This window comes from Entelurus aequoreus, linkage group LG07, assembly GCF_033978785.1.
Source record: "Entelurus aequoreus isolate RoL-2023_Sb linkage group LG07, RoL_Eaeq_v1.1, whole genome shotgun sequence".
NCBI classification, from domain to species: domain Eukaryota; kingdom Metazoa; phylum Chordata; class Actinopteri; order Syngnathiformes; family Syngnathidae; genus Entelurus; species Entelurus aequoreus.
In genome coordinates, this window is record NC_084737.1 from 13,315,892 (window position 1) to 13,341,168 (window position 25,277).

Genomic DNA, 25,277 nt, shown 5'->3' on the forward strand with positions numbered 1-25,277 from the left:
TGATTTTAATCTTATTCAATAATTATATCTAACCTACAAATGATATAAAATGTTTATTAATCAAAATGATTATAATCAAGGCTTAGGTCAGGCTGATTCAGAGATAAATACTACTTAAATATACTGCAAAAGACACTCGTATAAACTGATGAAAAATACATTTACATGCAATTATGCAGTGCTAAAATAAAACATTCTAACTGGATTAATATAGATAATATATACGGTTCCCAAATAATCTGTCAATACCATTTAAGTACAAATGAAAATAGGGCGTCACCGCTTTAGGCGTAATTTTTACGCTTAGAAATTTTCTCTATGACATTAGCTCCAGACTTCTTCTGTTTGTTTGCTATTGTCATTAGTGCCACAAGTGGTGGATAAGCGCATACAACGAGTACCGTTGCGGCTGTAGTGGATTGTCCGAAGCTTAAGCAGGCAACAAAAGTAGTTTAGTACAACAAATATATTTACCCATTATCAGAAGTGCAGGTTGAATTGAGTTGGTCGTGCAGACAAACCACAAGTTACTCCGGAGCAAACAAGACACACACAAGCCAAAATCACTCACGAGTTCCGGTCTTCTGCCATTTTTTATATGTCTGTTGTGCGTCATCGTTCCTTATCGAGTGCGTCAATGTCTTGTTTTGCTTTTCCTATCTGTTCCATAACAACTCGAATCCTTTAGACAGTCAACACATTCTATAGACAGGTTGGCACGACTTAATATTCACTTTTGTCCCACAACTGGTCCATTCAATGGCACAAAAATACAAGAGTATTGAAAATGAGCGGACATTCTTAAAAGCCAAGAAATATAGGTCAAAAGGTCAGAAATTCTACTACACGGCCCACACAGATATATATTTCTTGGCGGCTCTATCGAGGGTGCTCACGGCCCTACATCAACAACCCCCATCCCCCTTTGTGAATCAATACAATATCTTGAACGCTGATCTCATTTTTAATGAACTCCATGTTCCAACGCCTCCCGATGATATACAAAAATCAAACTAAGTACTTTCTACTTACCATTCTGTACTTAAGTTTGAAGGGTGACTGAAAGGCACCCCCTAGTGGTGTTTTATATGAATTGCGGCATTGTGTGGTGATGTTTAATTACGTTTGCTGTTTCTTTTGTGTACATAACTGATATTTATTCTCTTCATACTGTGCAGAGAAAGCATTCAATATCCTAGAAAAGTAAAATTCTTGCTTATGTGGTAATCATCACACTCTTCCTTTGGCAACAGCAAAAAAAACTTAAATAAAACACTTGTAGTTGTGCTGTTAGTCTTTCTTTCTTGGCACTAAGCGGACACGGAGGCATCCCCTCCTTCTCTGTTTTGGCTCCCTAGCCTTTTTGTCCTTGTCTTGCCTATACTTACAGAGCCTCTTTTTCTGCACCGTCCTCCGAATTCTAAACATCTCAACATGGAATTGATAAACTGGACTCTCGACTCAATTGACAAAAGATTTTCGACGAGCAGCAGAGGTTCGGTGGAACCTGGCTGTCCGAACGGAACGTTCGATGCTGGGTACGTGAGGGACTCGTGGGAGAAATGGCAAGCTCATCCCTCTTGTTGCAAGTACTGTGGTTTCTGTGTAATACGTTTATGTATGATTATCGGATATCGAGTTCTTCTTGGCCTCAGTCTGTCTGCCATAAGTGGGGACCCGTCAGCGTTCCTGTTCTGTCTCCCTGTACAATGTACTGCATGTCTGTTCTTGAACGGGACTATGCTGAAAACCCAAATATCCCCCCGGGTATTAATAAAGTATTTTTGATTCTGATTTTCATTAAGATGAAGTGATGATATCAAATCAAAATAGGCTATGGCAAAAAGAAAAAAATTATCATGAGTAATTTTTTTTATATCATCCAACCGAATATTACACTGTTTTATATTGTTTTTTAACTGTCAGTTTTAAAGCAACTGTACTAAAAAGTAAACAAAAGTGTGGATAAAGGAAATTAAAGGCCTACTGAAAGCCACTACTACCGACCACGCAGTCTGATAGTTTATATATCAATGATGAAATCTTAACATTGCAACACATGCCAATACGGCCGGGTTAACTTATAAAGTGCAATTTTAAATTTCCAGCTAAACTTCCGGTTGAAAACGCCTTTGGAGGATGACGTATGCGCGTGACGTAGCCAGTGAAACAGAGGTATGGCTCCCCATTGAAGCCAATACGAAATAGCTCTGTTTTCATCTCATTATTCCACAGTATTCTGGACATCTGTGTTGGTGAATCTGTTGCAATTTGTTCATTGCATTATGGAGAAAGGAGCTGAGCAAGCAAAGAAGAAAGTTGTCGGTGCGAAGCGGAGTATTTTGCGAGGGAAGTCAGCAACACAACACAGCCGGTGTTTCATTGTTTACATTCCCGAAAGATGCAGTCAAGATCGAAGAACTCGGACTACAGAGACTCTTACCAGGAGGACTTTGATTTGGATACACAGACGCAGACGCGATACCGTGAGTACGCAGCTGCGCTTCCAAACATTTGATCGCTTGCTCGTACGTGCGTGTCACGTACGCAACTTTGGTTAAATATATAAGCTTTATGAACCTTGGGTTAGGTGAACGGTCCTTTGGGCTGAGTGAGTGTGTGTGTTGTGCAGGTGTTTGAATTGTATTTGCGGGTTATATGGACGGGATCCCGTCCATATATAGCTCGAGCTATAACTAGCTCGAGCTAGTAGCTAGGAGCTAGCATAACAAACACCTAGGTGTTTTTATGCAGGATTAATTTGTGGCATATTAAATATAAGCCTGGTTGTGTTGTGGCTAATAGAGTATATATATATGTCTTGTGTTTATTTACTGTTTTAGTCATTCCCAGCTGAATATCAGGTCACCCCCGGCTCTCACAGCATCTTCCCTATCTGAATCGCTTCCACTCCCCACTAGTCCTTCACTTGCACTTTCCTCATCCACAAATCTTTCATCCTCGCTCAAATTAATGGGGAAATCGTCGCTTTCTCGGTCCGAATCACTCTCACTTCTGGCGGCCATCATTGTAAACAATAGGGAACTTTGCGGAAATGTTCAATTGACTACGTCACGCTACTTCCGGTAGGGGCAAGCCTTTTTTTTTTATCAGATACCAAAAGTTGCGATCTTTATCGTCGTCGTTCTATACTAAATCCTTTCCGCAAAAATATGGCAATATCGCGAAATGATCAAGTATGACACATAGAATAGATCTGCTATCCCCGTTTAAATAAAAACAATTCTTTTCAGTAGGCCTTTAAATACAATATACACAGAAACATTTAAAAACTCTACTCAACATTTAAGCAAATGTATCCATCAATCAATCAATCAAAGTTTATTATATAGCCCTTAATCACAAATGCCGCAAAGGGCTGCACGAACCACAACAACATGCTCGGCTCTGATCCCACATCAGGGCAAGAAAAAAGGAAACCCAATGTGACAATGAGAAACCTAGGAAGGGACGGCAGATGTGGGGGATTGGTGCAATGGATGCCGGTCAATGCAAAGGATGTAGAAAAATATAAAATAACACATTGAGCTATTTCACAGTCCTGAGGTTTTTTTCAGTGATACAAAACCCAAAATAAACAAATTGACATTACTGACATTGTTTATCCTGCCCTGAGCTGCACGTTTGGCTCCAAATTCGCTAATTTTGTTTACTCCTGCGATACCTTACAACCAAAAGTGGAGTGGGAAAAAGGTTGACTCTGATTGGCTGCTGTTAAGGACATTGTTTGATTGAGTTGATCATAGATATTACTAGATACACTATATTGCCAAAAGTATTTGGCCACCCATCCAAATGATGAGAATCAGGTGCCCGAATCACTTGGTCCGGTGTATAAAATCAAACACTTCGGCATGGAGACTGTTTCTACAAACATTTGTGAAAGAATGGGCCACTCTCAGTGATTTCCAGCATGGAACTGTCATAGGTTGGTACCTGTGCAACAAATCCAGTCATGAAATTTCCATCCATCCATTTCCTACCGCTTATTCCCTTCGGGGTCGCGGGGGGCGCTGGAGCCTATCTCAGCTACAATCGGGCGGAAGGCGGTGTACACCCTGGACAAGTCGCCACCTCATCGCAGGGTCAACACAGATAGACAGACAACATTTACACTCACATTCACACACTAGGGCCAATTTAGTGTTGCCAATCAACCTATCCGGCGTGGCGAAGTTGGTAGAGAGGCCGTGCCAGCAATCGGAAGGTTGCTGGTTACTGGGGTTCAATCCCCACCTTCTACCATCCTAGTCACGTCCGTTGTGTCCTTGGGCAAGACACTTCACCCTTGCTCCTGATGGCTGCTGGTTAGTGCCTTGCATGGCAGCTCCCGCCATCAGTGTGTGAATGTGTGTGTGAATGTGTGAATGTGGAAATACTGTCAAAGCGCTTTGAGTACCTTGAAGGTAGAAAAGCGCTATACAAGTATAACCCATTTATCATTTATCCCCAGGTGCATGTCTTTGGAGGTGAGAGGAAGCCGGAGTACCCGGAGGGAACCCACGCAGTCACGGGGAGAACATGCAAACTCCACACAGAAAGATCCCGAGCCCGGGATTGAACTCAGGACTACTCAGGACCTTCGTTTTGTGAGGCAGGTGCACTAACCCCTCTGCCATCGTGCTGCCCTCGTGAAATTTCCTCGCTCCTAAATATTCCAAAGTCAACATTATTATAAGAAAAGTGAAGAGTTTGGGAACAACAGCAAGTCAGCCACCAAGTCGTAGGCCACGTAAACTGACAGAGAGGGGTCAGCGGATGCTGAAGCGCATTGTGCAGAAAGTCTTTGCACTGTCAGTTGCTACAGAGCTCCAAACTTCATGTGACCTTCCAATTAGCCCACGTACTGTACGCAGAGAGCTTCATGGAATGGGTTTCCATGGCTGAGCAGCTGCATCTAACCATACATCACCAAGTCCAATGCAAAGCGTGGGATGCAGTGGTGTAAAGCACGTCGCCACTGGACTCTAGAGCAGTGGAGACGCCTTCTCTGGAGTGATGAATCATCTGGCAATCTGATGGACCAGTCTGGGTTTGGAGGTTGCCATGAGAACACTACATTTCAGACTGCTTTGTGCAGAGTGTGAAATTTGGTGGAGGAGGAATTATGGTGTGGGGTTGTTTTTCAGGAGTTGGGCTTGGCCCCTTAGTTCCAGTGAAAGAAACTCTGAATGCTCCAGGATACCAAAACATTTTGGACAATTCCATGGGTGGCACTTCAAGTTCATATGTGAGTAAAGGCAGGTGACCAAATACTTTTGACAATATAGTGTATGTTGCGCCCTCTGAGCTGGAAGGGGCAAAGTATTCCATTGTTGTAGAGGACACAGAAACAAAGACAACAAGAATGTGCTGCTTACAGTTGCAAATGATGCAGTTAAAAGTTGACACAAGGACAGAGGAAATATTGACATATTATAATGTGGATTATTAGCACACGTTTTTACATTGACAACATGAACTGCAAAAAAACAGGTTGAGAAATAAGCTAGTTATAACTTGTTTTCAATATAGAATGCATTGGATCGCACAGAGGGGCTGTTGGCAACTTTTATGCGGCTTCCTAGAGGGCACTAACTTTCCAAAGTATTTTAAGCACTATATCTCGCCCTGTTCCAGGCTTTCATCATGTGTACTACACCCTACCAAGGTTTGGTAGTGGTCGAAGGGGCCAATCAGCAGCTACGTTTACGTCAGTAAACCCAAGGGCAGATGTGGTTACAAATGTAGCTTACCACCATCGAAAGTATGAATGTGGAATGAATGAATGATGGGTTTTAAGTTCTGTCTGTAAAGTGTTGGAGTGTCTAGAAAAGCGCAATATAAATCTAATCCATTATTATGATTATTACGTGACACACATGGACATTAGCTTTGTGTTTGCTATTGATGGCTACTAAAATCAATGAGTGTATAGCTTATTATAAAAACATGATTGCAAATTAAAAGGGGTCACATTATAATTATTTTTCTACAGTTAAAACACTTCCTTGTGGTCTACATAACATGTAATGGTGGTTCTTTGGTCAAAACCTTGCATTATGTTTTACAGACCATCTTCAGACTTCTTTCTCACGTCTCTTCAGGGCGCGCCGTTACGTGGGCGGTCTTATTCACGTGTCTCCACTTCAACTGCATCTTCTCCTCGCCATCGTTGTTGTAGTTTTGTAGCGCTTCTACAGTGAGTCTACTGACAGATTAAGTTTGAACCACATGCTAATTTGTATCAGAAATGCCAACAGCGGAGGATGCATGTGTATGTACAAGCCAGTCTGCCCCACAACAAAGAGAAAACAAGGAGCTTATTGAATACAGCGCAGATGCTGATGTGACTCCCGGCAAAAAAATCACAAAGGGAGCAAATTCCGAACAGCTCGTTTGACGGAAGTGGGAACGAAGGCAAGATTATTTAACGAATATCTCTGAAATGCCTTTACGGTTTGATTTTAAATGTTCAAAACTAATGCAGATCCCAAATACACTACTGCAGGTACAAATAGGTAAGAAAAGTAAGAGTTTTTAAATAATAATAGGTCCCCTTTAAGTCTATCCTCCATCCATCCATTTTCTACCGCTTGCCCCTTATGGGGTTGCGGGGGGTGCTGGAACCTATCCCAGCTGCACATCCTATCCTAAAGTGATTGTGAAGATTACAGAAATGTAAAAATACATGCTCTGTTAAACCACTAATGGTAACATAAGGTGACCAGTAATGGGTTCTCGTTGTATTTTTGGTGTTGAAAAGTGGAACTTTTTGCAAGCACTTAAAATGGCCGCAACGTGGGCATGTCGATTAGCATGGCTGCTACATGTTGACGTATCTAGTTATTACGCTCAACGCTTATAACAGTATTTGACCCTTAAATTAAAAACGATCATGAACACCAAGCCTTAAGACAAACTATTAAAAAAAACACTTAAAAGTAATTCTTTGCATGCTCATTGAGATGAATTGACGATTGTTTGAAGTGATACTATTCCAGATCTTTCTTTAACTCTTATGAAATATGACAAAGTAGTTGCTGTCCTGTGCCTGGAGAACAAATCATCACCTGTGGGTATGGTTGAACTTCTGAACCAGTCTGCCGCCGTCCGCCAGTCGTATTTGAATACTTGTGACGGGCTGTGAGGTGTCCAAGTTAACGCCCGCGTTGGCCTGGGCTTCGTCGGCTGCCTGGTCCAGCTGGGAGGCGGGAGCTGCCACCAAGTGTGGGGTGGCACTATGAGAGAAACGAGGGGGGGTTCTTTCATTTTAATTGGACATAAATAGTGTCATTCTTGTGTATGTGAGCTTCTAAGACATGAATATCAACTGGCAAAGTCTTCATCTCTCACAAACTGAAAGTACTCTGAAAGGAAACCAACCCTTGTCTTTGTGGTGCACCATACTGAGAAATATTGCTGAGTCACATGACTAAGTTTCCAGGTAAAATAAATATGGGTCATAAATAGAGATGTCCGATAATGGCTTTTTAGCCGATATCCGATATTGTCCAACTCTTAATTACCAATTCCGATATCAACCGATACCGATATATACAGTCGTGGAATTAACACATTATTATGCCTGATTTTGTTGCGATGCCCCGCTGGATGCATTAAATAATGTAACAAGGTTTTCCAAAATAAATCAACTCAAGTTATGGAAAAAAATGGCAACATGGCACTGCCATATTTATTATTGAAGTCCCAAAGTGCATTATTTTTTTTAACATGCCTCAAAACAGCAGCTTGGAATTTGGGACATGCTCTCCCTGAGAGAGCATGAGGAGGTTGAGGTGGGTGGGGTTAAAGTGTGTGTGTGTGGGGGGGGGTCTAGCGGGGGGTGTATATTGTAACGTCCCAGAAGAGTTAGTGCTGCAAGGGGTTCTGGGTAATTGTTCTGTTGTGTTTATGTTGTGTTACGGTGCGGATGTTCTCCCGAAATGTCTTTGTCATTCTTGTTTGGTGTGGGTTCACTGTGTGGCGCATATTTGTAACAGTGTTAAAGTTGTTTATGCGTTCACCCTCAGTGTGACCTGTATGGCTGTTGACCAAGTATGCCTTGCATTCACTTGTGTGTGTGTGTGTGAAAAGCCGTAGATATGTGATTGGGCCGGCACGCATAGGCAGTGCCTTTAAGGTTTATTGGTGCTCTGTACTTCTCCCTACGTCCGCGTACCACTCTGTACAGCTGCGTTTTAAAAAGTCATAAATTTTACTTTTTGAAACCGATACCGATAATTTCCGATATTACATTTTAAAGCATTTACCGGCCGATAATATCGGCAGCCCGATATTATTGGACATCTCTAGTCATAAACATAGTTTTGTTTTCATTAAATTAGGCTGCTGCGCTACTTTAGCCAGATAATCACCATCCTAGTTTCTGTCCTTCTCCTCCAAAGGCTTTAAAGGCCATTCTGGGTTTGCTGAAGTCCTCGTCTCTGTGGTCCTCCATGTCCAGGTTCACCTGACCCCCCCGAGAACGCTGCCTGAGCTCTAGGGGAATCTCTCTGTAACACAAGTTAGCCAAAGTCTTATTTTCCACAAGTATGCAAGAGTGGCACTATATTTAAAGTAGAGGTGTGACGGGATGTCTCCAAAACTAAAAACTGACGATAATTCTTGTTTCAACAATAATAAAGGGAATAATGACCCTCTGCGTATGGCTTCAAGGAAGTGAGCATTGCCAGGATCACTGTAGTTTCTGAGCTCGCCTTCATCCAGACTGAAGCCTGACTTCCATAGCTTCAGCACCACGTGAACCTAACAAATACATCAAATCACCAATTAGAACAAACATAAACACATCAAATAAACAATTTGTACAATTATAAATACATTAAATAAACAATTAGTAGCTAGCATAATATGTCAAACAGTTTGTAGCTAACAAATACATCATATCACCAATTAGTACTAACATAAATATATCAAACAATTAGTAGTTAACATAATACATCAATTAAACGGTTTGTAGCTAAGATAAATGCACGGCCTTAGTCATTCATATTCAGTCCTGCAGACAAAAACGCAGGGTGTATCATTGTAGCTGAGGCGCGGCAGAGCCTCCCACTTACTTTCAGCACAAGACACACTCACTTCTCAGCACTTCAGAATGTGGGCCTTTTGTGCGTTTACCCCCTTTTAATTAGTTTTGTCTGTTTTGCTAACTCAAAATGAGTCCCAAAAAGCCATCATACCAGCGTGGAAAAAAGAAGAGAATCCCAGAGGATTAAAAAAAGACCATTTGCTAACAAACACATCACTAGACTCGAATCTAAACCTGTTCACGTTCAAATATTTGAAGTCTGACTAAATAAAGTACTAAATGGGTAAATAGTATCACCACACACTTTATTTCATATTTACATTTGTATTGCCGCCCATTTTGGCAGCTAACTAAACAGGCAATAATTAACTACAACCTCTACTGGTTGGGGATTTTACTTGATGTAATCAAACTACTTTATATATGTATATATATATATGTATACATATCTTTATAATTACAACAATAACAATAGTAAGTTTTTGGAATGGATAATGAGGTTTTTGAAGGGTTTAATAGATGTTTTTTAATTATTTTTCACAATTGAATTATTTTGTTCAAAATATTGTATGCAATAAGAGAAAATCATTGAATTATTTTGGCTTATATTGCTGTATTTACATATCAATAAATTAATAACAAAAATAAGTTTGTTGAACATTTTTTGGGCATTCGTCTCAAATCTTTGTCCTCTGTTAATTGTAATTAAAGTAGGGCTGGGCGATATATCGAATATACTCGATATATCTCGGGTTTGTCTCTGTGCGATATAGAAAATGACTATATCGTGATATTCGAGTATACGTTCTCACGCAGTTGCCTTTAGCTGCGGGCATTACACTTCAGGCGTTTCTCACTCTTTCCTGTCTCTCCTCACAGAGACATAAAACAAGCGCACCTTCTTACATACGTCACATACTACACGCTCTCGCAAAGCAGAGAGGTAGCGGAGCGGTGCGAGTGGTAATACGAGAGAAAGAAGGTGCGATTCTGGTAACAAATGAAGGAAGAATTAATAAGAAAAACAGCACATGGTCCATCGTCTGGCGGTGGTTTGGCTTCAAGCGGGAAGATGTTGAACAAACAACAGTAACATGTCAAGTAAAAGCGTTGCTACAAAAAGTAGCAGCACTGCTAATGTGTAGCACCATTTGAAAAGTCACCCGCTAGAGAATGAAGAGTGCTTGAAACTCCAAGCAACCATTTCCACATCAACACCGTATGAAAAAAATTGTCAACAACAGAAGGAGATAACGTCCGCAGTAACCTACCACATAGCGGAGGACATACACTATTTGATTTCCTATTATGCAGCTCATTTTTATTTGACAGTTATTGAACTATCTTGTGTGACATCATGCACAAAAGTGCACTTTATTTGTTTTAAACTATTGTAGTGGCGTTCTGTACAAAAAGTGCACTTTAATTTAGTGTTGTTTTGACAAGTCATCTTAGTGACATCATGCACAAAAGTGCACTAATAGCTTGTTTTAAAATGTCTCTGACAATCTTGCACTTTCTGTTTTGAAATGACATGAATGTTTGTGCCACTGCTTGATAACTGTTTAATAAATACTTTTGGTAAATTGACTTAGTTGTGATTTCCCTCTCTGCATGAAAGTTTAAAATGAGCATATATTAATGCAGTATGAACAAGAATGTTTTAATGTAGACATATAGAATCATCATACTGCTGTGATTATATGCATCAAGTGTTCATTCAAGGCTAAGGCAAAATATCGAGATATATATCGTGTATCGTGACATGGCCTAAAAATATCGAGATATTAATAAAAGGCCATATCGCCCAGCCCTAAATTAAAGGCAAAATCACAAAATCATAAAGGATGTTGAATAATTGAAGTAAAAAGTATTGTCACCTGCAATACTGGCCCTATATTTAATGAGTATCACATCGATAACAAAATTTGAAGTAACTTCACAGTGTGTGCACTATACATATGTTGTCATAAGATGAGTGTGTAACCTCTCCCTGCTTATGGAATCACCATGGTAACAACTCACGTCCTGTTGTGCGTTGGCATTGCGTCTCCCGCTAGAAACATATGCAGACTCCTCCTCAGGGGCTGCTCCCAGTCGGTATCCTCCTCCATCAAAGGCCTGAGAGAACACATGCATGTTAAAGCAGCAAGTACAGTAAGGAAAAGCAGTATTTCATTCAAAGGCGTTTACTTTGGCTTTGCTGGATTCACCCGAGCCCCCTCCACTGCGGTCCAGAGGCACGGCTCCGTGTTCCTTGGCCCCTTTAAACAGATCCTCCACCACGTCATTGGGACTCTTCTTTTTGGGAGGCCCCACAATTTGCTGCCCACTGCGCTCTGATCCCCCCGCAAAGAACCTGAAAAGACGGGCATCAAGGTGAGGTTATGAAGGCGAAATCAGCATCACAAGGAGTACACAGATTTGAAAGGAGGTGACGCTAACCCCGAAAAACCAACTAACCTTTGACCTTCTTCCTCGTCGCTTTCGTCTTCAGCCTCGTGCATTAAGTCTCTGAAGGACGTCACTCTGTGCTGAGAGCTGACAAAGAAAAAACAGCATTGATACGTGAAGCCAGTACAAAGCCTAACCAATTGTGATGCTAAAGGTGTTCTCTATCATGCAAAGTCTACTTTTTAATGATGGTAAAATGTAAAGTTAGCATGTATCTTACATAGCTATGCTAGTGTTGCTAACCAAGAAGAATGATGTTAAAGTGTAATGTTTGCATGTACCGTATTTTTCGGATTATAAATCGCAGTTTTTTTCATAGTTTGGCCGGGGGTGTGACATATACTCCGGAGCGACTTATGTGTGAAATTATTAACACATTACCGTAAAATATCAAATAATATTAATCTCATTCCCGTAAGAGACGAAGCAAATGTCCGCAATCGTCACACACGTCAACCAATTAGAATTCGGCGGGGGCGGGTCATGGCAGAAGTGCATTGTGCGTCATGGCAGAAGTGCATTGTGGGTCATGGGATGCTAACTGCTGCTACATCCGTGGCTATTAAAATTAATTATTTCAACATTGGCGGTAACTTATAAAAACGAAAAGGAAATCATATACCGTATTTTTCGGAGTTTAAGTTGCTCCGGAGTATAAGTCGCACCGGCTGAAAATGCATAATAAAGAAGGAAAAAAACATATATAAGTCGCACTGGAGTATAAGTTGCATTTTTAGGGGAAATTTATTTGATAAAACCCAACACCAAGAATAGACATTTGAAAGGCAATTTAAAACAAATAAAGAATAGTGAACAACAGGCTGAATAAGTGTACGTTATATGACGCATAAATAACCAACTGAGAACGTGTCTGGTATTTTAACGTAACATATTATGGTAAGAGTCATTCTAATAACATATAGAACATGCTATACGTTTACCAAACAATCTGTCACTCCTAATCGCTAAATCCGATGAAATCTTATACGTCTAGTCTCTTACGTGAATGAGCTAAATAATATTATTTGATATTTTACGGTAATGTGTTAATAATTTCACACATAATTCGCTCATGAGTATAAGTCGCACCCCCGGCCAAACTACGAAAAAAACGGTGACTTATAGTCCGAAAAATACGGTACTCATAATTTAAAATAACAACTAGGGCTGCAACAATTAGTCGACATTGTTGACAATAGAATTTCCATCCATCCATCCATTTACTACCACTTATTCCCTTCGGGGTCGCGGGTGGCGCTGGACCCTATCTCAGCTACAATCGGGCGGAAGGCGGGGTACACCCTGGACAAGTCGCCACCTCATCGCAGGGACAAAAGAATTGGTTGCAGACCCAATTATATTTGTCGTCAATAGTTGTGAGATCGTCACTCGTGTGACATAAATACCTTGCTCATTTGGCAAAGCGGACCTTGTTTCTATGGCAGTACATCTGTGATACACAAGCATCTAAAGCGGCGACATAATGGCCGGCATCTGGAGGGAGGAAGCAGTCTTTGCCTAAGTAAGAGTGTTAGCTTCTACCTTGCTAACTAGCTAACAAGAGTGAGACGAAGTTGTGTGAAAAAGAACTTTAACTATCATTTTCTTTTACAATTCAGCCAGCTAAACTTTGTCTACATCAATTCAAGTACTTTTTAAAGCAGTGTCAATTTGCAAAGCCGTAAAAAAGGCACAATAACAAACGTGGACCGTGCGCGCACAAACACACAAAAGAGACAGACAGGGACCAATTCGGAGGTATCATGAGATTAAACATACAATCTATTAAATAGCCAACATTTTAAGAATCAATCAAAGACAGAATTCTCCATATGGAGTCTATTAGAGTGCTAACACTGCCAAGAGTTCATCAATAGTCAATACACCAGCATGCAGCTTTTTAAACATCACAAAATGCTTTTCTTTTAGAGGGAGTTAGAGTTTGTGTTTTGTTGTTTGTTTTTATTGCTGCTATTTTAACTGTTTTTTTTGGCTACATAAACAAGGTTAACTGTTTTTTAGCAAGTTGCCTTTCCTTTCTTTTAAAACGGACAACATTTTAATAATAATTTTAATTTTTGTAACAGCTGAATGAGCAGCCCATTTACAGTATAAATACATCGTAGGCACATGCCTAAAATAACTTAAACTGCATTTAGAAGTCAATTGAAAAATTAGAGCCATTAAATATGTGTACGCTTTACTATCCGATTAGTAGACTAATCGTTAAGATAATCCTTGACTAATCCACTATCAGAATAATCGTTAGTTGCAGCTTCAATACAAACGCAAGTAAACATTTAAAAGGATATAAACTTTTATTTCTCATTACTGTAGAATTGGTTACCAGTGTACTGTAATAACTTTGTTATCCTAAATAAATAAACAAAAAATAGAATAAACTTATTTCTGCAAGCAAAAATTTTACTTAAATTAATATTGAACATCTTAAAGTGGATTTTATCTCAGTTGGATATTTGGATAGTGTTGCAATCACATCATCACAGCATTCTCGCTTGTTGGTTCTTGTTGATGGGCTTATATTGCCCATTTGGTTTGAAGCAGAAATATTACCATATAGGGACATTTGGCTTTGTAACTGTGGAAGACTCTTGCTTCCGGGTTCTTCGGACCACCAAGCACCGACATGACAGGCTCTTCCAGGTTTACAATGGTGTTTATTTTGCAATAAATCTTCCTTTTTGGGCTTTTCAACAATTGTATATTTGTCTGTGTCAGTCTCGCTCTCGTTCGTGCTCCAACTCTCCTCTCCTCCCCGGCTGCTGCCTTTTAACAGAGCGACAGGTGATTAGACAAACAGGCCCAGGTGGGCTATCTAAGCACCTGTCGCTGATCTCGCAGCCGGTCCTGGCACACCCTGCTTCGCTGCAGGTCCGCAGGCCACGCCCCCCACCCCACAGTAACCATAATTGGTTCTTCATAATTTGTTGTTACTTTGTGGTACTTTTCACTAGCGAGTAGGGAAGCTCTCTGTCTGTGCTTCTTTTGTGTGTAATGCTGGTGGGCGGAGACGAAGATTGTGAATGACTGAAAAGAGGGCTCACTGCGTTCGGTTAATTCCACCGGTAAATAAACGTGCTCAAGTGCTGAGAGTTATTCCGAGTAAGACGTCTTTCTCTGTTTTTGAAAGGGGGGGGACGAACAAACTCGAGGCTCAACAATTCTGATTGTTACTCAAATGCTGGTGAAGGCGGGGAAAAAAACCCAAACCTCAGCTTCTTACGGTTACATTATCCCACTTTTATAACCTTGATGTCGATTAATCGTGCAGCCTTGTTTCTCACATTTATGTCCCTATCCCCTCCTTATTGTTACGTTGTTTTATGTGATGTATGGCATCTGTAACATTGGTCAAGTAAACAGTTACAGTGTATATGTCAAAAGTGTATCACGTACACCAGGGGTGCCCACACTGGCTGCAGGCGAGCTACTTTTCGATTGACCAAGTCGAGGGGATCTACCTCATTCATAAGGGTGTAACAGTACGTGTATTTGTACTGAACCGTTTCGGTACGGAGGTGTACCGAACGAGTTTCCACACGGACATATTAAGTAGCGTATCGCACGTTGTGTAAACAATGCACACCGAGGCCCAACACACGGCATGCTAGCTGCGACCGGGCTACGACAACATGTAAAAGCCAGAGCTGGAAGACCCTCCTGCCTCGTTAAGATCTCACGTTTGGGAACACTTCGGCTTCGCGGTGCGATACAACAATGGAGGACGGAGGTTTGCCGACATTGTTCAGCAGCGGTAGGGTATGCTTCTGACAACACGTCAAACATGCTAACCCATTGGAAGCGTCACCACCCCCAAGTGAACATCGCTTCAACGAAGAGAAAGACAAGCGTCGTGCAAACACAGCATTGAAGCAGCCTCTCCTCAACGAGTAAGACAAGGCTAAAGCAATAACAAATGCCGTTGGTGTTTTTATAGCAGCAGATTTAAGACCATATTGCATTAAAAACTAGATTTTGACCCACTTCTATGGTGGAAGAACAATGAGCCCATATTCTCTACTGCCAAGTTAGCCAGGGACTACCTGGAGACATTGTAACTGCAAGCAGGTCTGCTCTTTCTGCAGACAATATAGATAAACTGATTTATCTGGCAAAAAACATGAAGATTGAGTGAAAATCAGCAGGGTTAAAGGCTGGGGGGGGAAAGAAAAGTTAATCTGAGGCTGAGTTGACTTGAAACTGTTTAATGTTGCACTTTTTATATGTAGAAGAAAAGTTTTGTCATTTTATTTAATCTGAGCAACAACTTGAGAAAGTTTAATGTTGATTAATGTGGACCCCGACTTAAACAAGTTGAAAAACTTATTCGGGTGTTACCATTTAGTGGTCAATTGTACAAAATATGTACTGTACTGTGCAATCTACTAATAAAAGTCACAAACAATCAATCAATCAAAAAAAGCACTTTATATGTAGAAAGGTTTTGTTAAGAAACCATTCTGAGCCTTCTCTTATTTAGTTTTTATTTGATATATGTTGACCACATTAACCCTGGCAATCGACCCTGTGTGTATATGTATGCTATTGTTATGCTTAGCATTCATGACTCACATCCATCACACACACAGCTATTTCTATTTTTGGGCAGAATTATTATAGTGTTCCCAATGTTAAAAGGATAATTGTTTACATATTTGGTAAATAAATAACCAAAAAATGTATATTTTGTTGTTTTATTACCGTACCGAAAATGAACCGAACCGTGACCTCTAAGCTGAGGTACGTACTGAACCGAAATTTTTGTGTACCGTTACAGCCTTACTCATTCATATATATAATTTATATTTATTTATTTATGAAAGAGATGGTTTTGTTAACAAGTTAAAGGCGTTTAATGATAATACAAGCACGTTTAACACATGGATTCCTTTCTTTCATGAAGACAAGAATATAAGTTGGTGTATTACCTGATTCTGTTGACTTGCATTGATTGGAATCAGACAATAGTGCTGATAACTTTCACATTTTTAAATGTAGGAGAAAAACAGTCCTCTTTTCTGTCTAATACCACATGAAAGGGGTTGTTTTTTGGCAAACTCCGTCAATGTCCCACATGTCTCAAAAACTAGCTTTCCGAGATTCTTATTTTGTTAGTGCAGGCAGGATGAAGCAGCGATTTTATTGTGAAGATAGGAACTGTGCGGTCGGTCTTTAGAGTTTTGACGGCATCTACGGCGCGAGAGTCTGTTGAAATAAAAAGTGTTTCTTGCCTTCCTGTCTGTCATTTTTTCTTAATAATGAGCTCGCAGAAGCCAGCGCCATCTCGGAAGACCCTCGGGTGCCGTGAATGTCAATCAGGTGACGAAAGTGACGTCATGGTGAAGATTGATAATCGCTAATTTGTAGGTCTATTTTTTTAATGCCTGGCTCGCGATCGACGTAATGGGCACCCCTGACGTACACAGTAGCGCTTCTTGAAGACACACAGCTCATTAGCATTAAAGCTACACACACACTGACAGTAGTGTTTACTAAAGCCCTTTTAAAATGGTTTAATTCTAGCATCAATCCTAACACACTTCTAAAAAAAATTCTAATAAATAGTGGTATATGAATATGACAGTGGAAGGCGGAAAGTAGAATATGGTACCTTTTTAAGTAATAGTAGTAATGTTTACAAGCATTACCTCGGGCCGGTGGACCTGGACACGGAGGATCCTACTTCAGGTTGAGGCAGAGTCACAATGTCATCATCCTCAGGGCCATCCTCAAAGAAATTACCAAGAGCAAGCTGTCCACAGGGCGAGACAAGATTAGTTGTTCTGGAGTAATTGAGCTAACATGGATGTAACCTGGGAGAATTATGCTTTAGTACTGTGAACTTAATTTTTGAATGTTAAGTTTTACAACAAATATGCTCGCTTTTTAAAGGAGGAATATTTACAAACCCGGTTTCCATATGAGTTGGGAAATTGTGTTACATGTAAATATAAACGGAATACAATGATTTGCAAATCATTTTCAACCCATATTCAGTTGAATATGCTACAAAGACAACATATTTGATGTTCAAACTGATAAACTTTTTTTTGTGTGCAAATAATCATTAACTTTAGAATTTGATGCCAGCAACACGTGACAAAGAAGTTGGGAAAGGTGGCAATAAATACTGATAAAGTTGAGAAATGCTCATCAAACACTTATTTGGAACATCCCACAGGTGTGCAGGCTAATTGGAAACAGATGGGTGCCATGATTGGGTATAAAAGTAGATTCCATGAAATGCTCAGTCATTCACAAACAAGGATGGGGCGAGGGTCACCACTTTGTCAACAAATGTGTGAGCAAATTGTTGAACAGTTTAAGAAAAACCTTTCTCAACCAGCTATTTCAAGGAATTTAGGGATTTCACCATCTACGCTCCGTAATATCTTCAAAGGGTTCAGAGAATCTGGAGAAATCACTGCACGTAAGCAGCTAAGCCCGTGACCTTCGATCCCTCAGGCTGTACTGCATCAACACGCGACATCAGTGTGTAAAGGATATCACCACATGGGCTCAGGAACAGTTCAGAAACCCACTGTCAGTAACTACAGTTGGTCGCTACATCTGTAAGTGCAAATTAAAACTCTCCTATGCAAGGCGAAAACCGTTTATCAACAACACCCAGAAACGCCGTCTGCTTCGCTGGGCCTGAGCTCATCTAAGATGGACTGATACAAAGTGGAAAAGTGTTCTGTGGTCTGACGAGTCCACATTTCAAATGGTTTTTGGAAACTGTGGACGTCGTGTCCTCCGGACCAAAGAGGAAAAGAACCATCCGGATTGTTATGGGCGCAAAGTTGAAAAGCCAGCATCTGTGATGGTATGCGGTAAGGCTGAAACGACGCGTCGACGTAGTCGACGTCATCGGTTACGTAAATACGTCGACGCCGTTTTTGTGCGTCGACGCGTCGCATATTTACGTCACACTACCGTCATGGCGGAGCGCAAAGCAGACTGTGCGAGCGAGGGGGAAAAAATCACGCCAAAAGTGGTCAAAAGTGTGGGAGTATTTCAATACATGGCCTAATAATGTTGTTGTATGCACACTGTGTCGAGCGGAAATGGCCTATCATAGCAGCACAACGGCTATGAACGAGCATTTGAAAAGAAAACCATCAACTAGTCAATCGTCCGCACGATTATACGTTGTCATCATTACACAAAAACATGAATGTGTCATTTGTATCTGCTAGGGGTGTAACGGTACGTGTTTTGTATTGAACCGTTTCGGTACGGGGATTTCGGTTCGGTACGGGGGTGTACCGAACGAGTTTCTAAGCTAAAGCTAACTTTAGCTGCTAAAGTGTTAACAAGCTGCTTTGCTCCTTCTGCGACTGCCTCTGTCTCAGCACGCAGCATTGTCCCACCCACACAACCATCTGATTGGTACACACAAAGCGTTATACAAAGCGTTATCAGCCAATCAGCAGTGTGTATTCAGAGCGCATGTAGTCAGCGCTTCAGCGTGGAGCAGATAGGTGTTTAGCAGGTGAGCATCGGGCAGCTGACTCTCCCCAAATGATAATAAACACCTCCCAGTCAACTACTAGTAACATCACTATGAGCCCGTTGACCTTCTAGGAATATAAACTGGAGCTCAGCTCACTCGCAGTCCTGGCTTGAGGTGAAGGCTACCGGTAATTAGCTCTCAGTTCCAGCCACATCGACCCCTTCTGAGCGCCTATTTTCAGCTGCTGGGAATATTGTAAACATGAAAAGAACCAGAGCATGTAGACATGCTAACCTTTCTTCATTACAACTGTTAGTCACTCACTGGAACGAGTAGAATTGGTTATTGTGTACTGTGTTGGACTGGATGTTTATTTTGCACATTTTAAAAGCAATACTTAATGTTTACAGTGCTCCAGAATTAAGGCTGAAACGACGCGTCGACGTAGTCGACGTCATCGGTTACGTAAATACGTCGACGCCGTTTTTGTGCGTCGACGCGTCGCATAATGACGTCACACTACCGTCATGGCGAAGCGCAAAGCAGACGATCAAAGAAGACGATGCGAGCGGTGCGAGCGAGGGGGGGAAAGCATGCCAAAAGTGTGGGAGTATTTCAATAAACGGCCTAATAATGTTGTTGTATGCACACTGTGTCGAGCGGAAATGGCCTATCATAGCAGCACAACGGCTATAAACGAACATTTGAAAAGAAAACCATCAACTAGTCAATCGTCCGCGCGAGCATACGTTGTCATCATTACACAAAAACATGAATGTGTCATTTGTATCTGCTAGGGGTGTAACGGTACGTGTTTTGTATTGAACCGTTTCGGTGCGGGGCTTTCGGTTCGGTACGGGGGTGTACCGAACGAGTTTCTAAGCTAAAGTCTTAACAAGCTGCTTTGCTCCGTCTGCCTCTGTCTCAGCACGCAGCATTGTCCCACCCACACAACCATCTGATTGGTACACACGCAGCATTGTCCCACCCACACAACCATCTGATTGGTACACACGCAGCATTGTCCCACCCACACAACCATCTGATTGGTACACACGCAGCATTATCAGCCAATCAGCAGTGCGTATTCAGAGCGCATGTAGTCAGCGCTTCAGCGTGGAGCAGATAGGTGTTTAGCAGATGAGCATCAGGCAGCGGACTCTCCCCAAATGATAATAAACACCTCCCAGTCAACTACTAGTAACATCACTATGAGCCCGTTGACCTTCTAGAAACTTAAACTGCAGCTCAGCTCGCTCGCAGTCCTGGCTTGAGGTGAAGGCTAATTAGCTCTCAGTTCCAGCCACATCGACCCCTTCTGAGCGCCTATTTTCAGCTGCTGGGAATATTGTAAACAAGAAAAGAACCAAACATGTACACATGCTAACATTTCTTCATTACAACTGTTAGTCACTCACTGGAATGAGTAGAATTGGTTATTGTGTACTGTGTTGGACTGGATGTTTATTTTGCACATTTTAAAAGCAATACTTAATGTTTACAGTGCTCCAGAATATTTAGATTGGCACTTTTTTGTATTGGATGTTTATCTTTATTTTTGCACATTTTAGCAAATAAGCAATACTTTCACTTTTGTTGAAATGTTTACACTGTTGTTACAGAATATTTCGTTTTGCACTTTTTTGTATTGGATGTGTATCTTTATTTTTGCACATTTTAAAGCAAAATAAGCAATACTTTTACTTTTGAAATGCTTATACTATTGCAGAATATTAAGATTTGCACTGGATGTTGACTTTTATATTTGCACATTAAAAAGCAAATAAGCTACTTTTAATTTTGTTAAATGTTAAAAGTTTTAAATGTTTACATTGTTACAGAATATTTAGTCATGTTGTTGTCAATGTTGACTGAGTGGCCATACTTCTTTTTTTTGTAAATAAAAGCCATGCCTTTTGAAAAAACGGGCCTACATTTATTTTTTCATCTTCATTTTGAATAAAAAAATAATCGGCAAAAGGAAAAAATAATCTATAGATTAATCGAAAAAATAATCTATAGAGTAACCGATTAATCGAAAAAATAATCTATAGATTAATCGATAGAAAAATAATCGTTAGCTGCAGCCTTATCCAGAATATTTAGATTGGCACTTTTTTGTATTGGATGTTTATCTTTATTTTTGCACATTTTAGCAAATAAGCAATACTTTCACTTTTGTTGAAATGTTTACACTGTTGTTACAGAATATTTCGTTTTGCACTTTTTTGTATTGGATGTTTATCTTTATTTTTGCACATTTTAAAGCAAAATAAGCAATACTTTTACTTTTGAAATGCTTATACTATTGCAGAATATTAAGATTTGCACTGGATGTTTACTTTTATACTTGCACATTAAAAAGCAAATAAGCTACTTTTAATTTTGTTAAATGTTAAAAGTTTTAAATGTTTACATTGTTACAGAATATTTTGTCATGTTGTTGTCAATGTTGACTGAGTGGCCATACTTCTCTTTTTTTGTAAATAAAAGCCATGCCTTTTGAAAAAACAGGCCTACATTTATTTTTTCATCTTCATTTTAAATAAAAAAAATAATCGGTAAAAGGAAAAATAATCTATAGATGAATCGAAAAAATAATCTATAGATCAACCGATTAATCGAAAAAATAATCTATAGATTAATCGATAGAAAAATAATCGTTAGCTGCAGCCTTAGTATGCGGGTGTATTAGTGCCCAAGACATGGGTAACTTACACATCTGTGAAGGCGTCATTAATGCTGAAAGGTACATACAGGTTTTGGAGCAACATATGTCGCCATCCAAGCAACGTTACCATGGACGCCCCTGCTTATTTCAGCAAGACAATGCCAAGCCATGTGTTACATCAACGTGGCTTCATAGTAAAAGAGTGCGGGTACTAGACTGGCCTGCCTGCAGTCCAGACTTGTCTCCCATTGAAAATGTGTGGCGCATTATGACGCCTAAAATACCACAACGGAGACCCCCAGACTGTTGAACAACTTAAACTGTACATCAAGCAAGAATGGGAAAGAATTCCACCTGAGAAGCTTAAAAAATGTGTCTCCTCAGTTCCCAAACGTTTACTGAGTGTTGTTAAAAGGAAAGGCCATGTAACACAGTGGTGAACATGCCCTTTCCTAACTACTTTGGCACGTGTTGCAGCCATGAAAATCTAAGTTAATTATTATTTGCAAAAAAAAATAAAGTTTATGAGTTTGAACATCAAATATCTTGTCTTTGTAGTGCATTCAAGTGAATATGGGTTGAAAAGGATTTGCAAATCATTGTATTCCGTTTATATTAACATCTAACACAATTTCTCAACTCATATGGAAAAGTGGTTTGTATCATGTTGACGTCATCAGGAGATGAATTGTTGTCATTAAAACTATTTTGCAAGCCAAGTTCAAAGCAACATGGCAACATTGCCAGGCGGATTCACAGCACAGTGCCATCATCTTTAAACATGTATGCGTTTCCAAAAAACCGATGACATTTCGACTATTATTGTACACATTGACATATCTTCTTATTTGTCGGCCAGAGACAGAAAAAGGCTCGGCTATTGTCCAGCCGGTGACTTGCAGAAATGACCAGCAACACAAGCTAACGTTAGCCGGGCGAGCTAACCGACTTGCGAGATATAAAGCTAGTGTCTTTACATCTCCGAAACGCCGCCAAGAGAGTGACCGCAGGCGTCAAAACACTTACTTGTAAGTTCCAACTGGTGGACTCTAAGAAAAAGCGGGCCCTTTCCTCGTCGACCCCGGTAACGTTGATAAAGTCTCGCACAGCCTCCTCTTGGCTCGCCATTTTGCTTTGCTGAACTTCGGCGCCACTTCCGCTTCCGTCTCGGAAACGAGCGAAAAACGTTCTTTTTGTTTTTTTGTTTTTGTTTTATTTTCAAAACCTTTAGTATTCAACATTTAGTATATTTAGTATTCATACATACGATCAAAGAAATAATAACAATACAAACAACACTGTAAACCCGAATGCTCAAAATTAGAGATGTCCGATAATATCGGCCTGCCGAAATGTAATATCGGAAATTATTGGTATCGTTTTTTTATTATCGGTATCGGATTTTTTAATATATATATTTTATTTATTTATTAAATCAACATAAAAAACACAAGATACACTTACAATCAGTACACCAACCCCAAAAAACTCCCTCCCCCATTCACACTCATTCACACAAAAGGGTTGTTTCTTTCTGTTATTAATATTTCTGGTTCCTACATTATATATCAATATATATCAATACAGTCTGCAAGGGATACAGTCCGTAAGCACACATGATTGTGCGTGCTGCTGGTCCACTAATAGTACTAACCTTTAACAGTTAATTTTACTCATTTTCACTAATTACTAGTTTCTACGTAACTGTTTTTATATTGTTTTACTTTCTTTTTTATTCAACAAAATGTTTTTAATTTATTTATCTTATTTTATTTTATTATTCTTTTTAAAAAGGACCTTATCTTCACCATACCTGGTTGTCCAAATTAGGCATAATAATGTGTTAATTCCACGACTGTATATATTGGTATCGGTTTATATCGGTATCGGTTGATATCGGTATCGGTAATTAAGAGTTGGACAATATCGGGATATCGGATATCGGCAAAAATCAGACATCCCTACTCAAAATAATCAATTAGAATAGGTAGTGTAAACTTAAAAAGTAGTTTAATGTTGAGTGTGAGTAACATTTTCCTTCTTTTTAAGTTTATTAAACTTGTTATTTTTAATTAATACTAACTTGTTTGCAGATTATGTAACTGCTACTTAAAATAATCAAGTCGCAGTTACTTAAAACTCAGTGGATTGAACATAACTTTGTCTTATTTTGAAGGAACAAATCAATAAATCGAATCAAGAATAAATTAAGAATGAATCAATGGCATTATAGATTTGTATTGTTATTATACTCTGTGTTATTATTACATGCACGTGCGCACGCACACACACAGAGGAAATGCTTTTATTTTGTAGCATTTACGTGCACTTCCTCTTCAGGCAGCGGACGCGCGGAGGAACATTTTTGAGTTGGTTTAATTGGTAAAATTTAATTCAATTATAATTTAAAAGTACATTTTACATAAACTCCAAATATTTACAATCTGATGTACTCAAATATTTTAATTTATGAACTCAAAAAAATACGTGGCAACTGATGGCCTTCCTTTTTTTGGAGTTCTGCTTACTTATTCGGGTTTACAGTGAAGCACAGAAACAGTGGACGAGCAAAACAACTCAATAAAGCAACTAAAGAAGAATGCTAAATATATATATGTGTATTCACACAAGTTCCGTAAATAATCCAAATTTTGAGCACAGCATCATAGTTGTCACAGCTTTTTGGTCGTTAGAGGTAGAAAGCGTTTTAAAGTAAAGTTATAATTCTTTTTTTAAAGGCACAAAAAAACAGGTCGGGTATTGAGAAACGTACATTGATGAATATAAAACTTAGCCAATAGTATAATGAGGTTGCACAGGTAAAATTTGTTCAATTTTTTTCTCATACAGTGTAAAACCAAATAGCACATCTTTAAAACAAAGCACAAATTTGTCATTAATATTGTCCAGGATGAAACGAGCGACACACGTTGTTTCCTATTTGATCGCACCCCTTGATTTTTTATATTCTTTATATTTATATTTTATATTCTGTATCACATCATGTGGTCGTGGATTTATTTTTTTATTTTGCGGTGGACTGTGCTGCCAACCTATTTCTCACCACACGATGGCAATGTGTCCTCAAATGACAGGAAGACAGGAGACCATATTAGAATGGAATAGAATGGACTTTTTTGTCATTATATTAGCATGTAACGAGATTAAGGACTCCAATTTAAGGTGCGGTAGTGGAAAAAAATATGGAATAAAAATAAATCAGATAAGTAATAAAGATAAAAAAGAAGAATTGAAATAAACAGACTACTATCCAAAAAAAACAATAAGCAATCCTGCACAATATACAAAACAATAAACAAAAAACTACAATATACAGAACAAAACAAGAGTACTGGAGTAATAAAGTAATGACAATCAGTGTCGGACGTACTGCACTCGAAGGGTAATAGTCCTGGTCTGAATTTTTTTTAACTACTACTGATGTCATAAAGGATTTCTATATCTTTCATCAAATAGTTGTATTGTTTGAATTATTATTAAAACCCAAATCCAATTTTATGGTGGTGTGTTAGCTCAACCGCATATATGTATATATATATATATATATATATATATATATATATATATATATATATATATATATATATATATATATATAT

The 25,277-nt window shown here is 39.5% G+C and overlaps 1 protein-coding gene across 1 annotated transcript in view; it reads right to left on the reverse strand.

Annotated features, from left to right (window-relative positions):
- The window catches only part of nsfl1c (NSFL1 (p97) cofactor (p47)), a 24,137-nt gene extending 1,308 nt beyond the window's left edge, over nucleotides 1-22,829 (reverse strand). The window contains exons 1-8 of the mRNA XM_062052600.1: nucleotides 22,684-22,829; nucleotides 17,179-17,282; nucleotides 11,519-11,596; nucleotides 11,249-11,414; nucleotides 11,081-11,176; nucleotides 8,660-8,769; nucleotides 8,379-8,516; nucleotides 7,074-7,241 (exon numbers count right to left, since the gene is read on the reverse strand). Coding sequence (XP_061908584.1) covers nucleotides 7,074-7,241; nucleotides 8,379-8,516; nucleotides 8,660-8,769; nucleotides 11,081-11,176; nucleotides 11,249-11,414; nucleotides 11,519-11,596; nucleotides 17,179-17,282; nucleotides 22,684-22,785 — 962 coding nt within the window. The 5' untranslated portion in view covers nucleotides 22,786-22,829. The remainder of the gene's footprint in view (nucleotides 1-7,073; nucleotides 7,242-8,378; nucleotides 8,517-8,659; nucleotides 8,770-11,080; nucleotides 11,177-11,248; nucleotides 11,415-11,518; nucleotides 11,597-17,178; nucleotides 17,283-22,683) is intronic.
- Nucleotides 22,830-25,277: the final 2,448 nt, after the last annotated feature.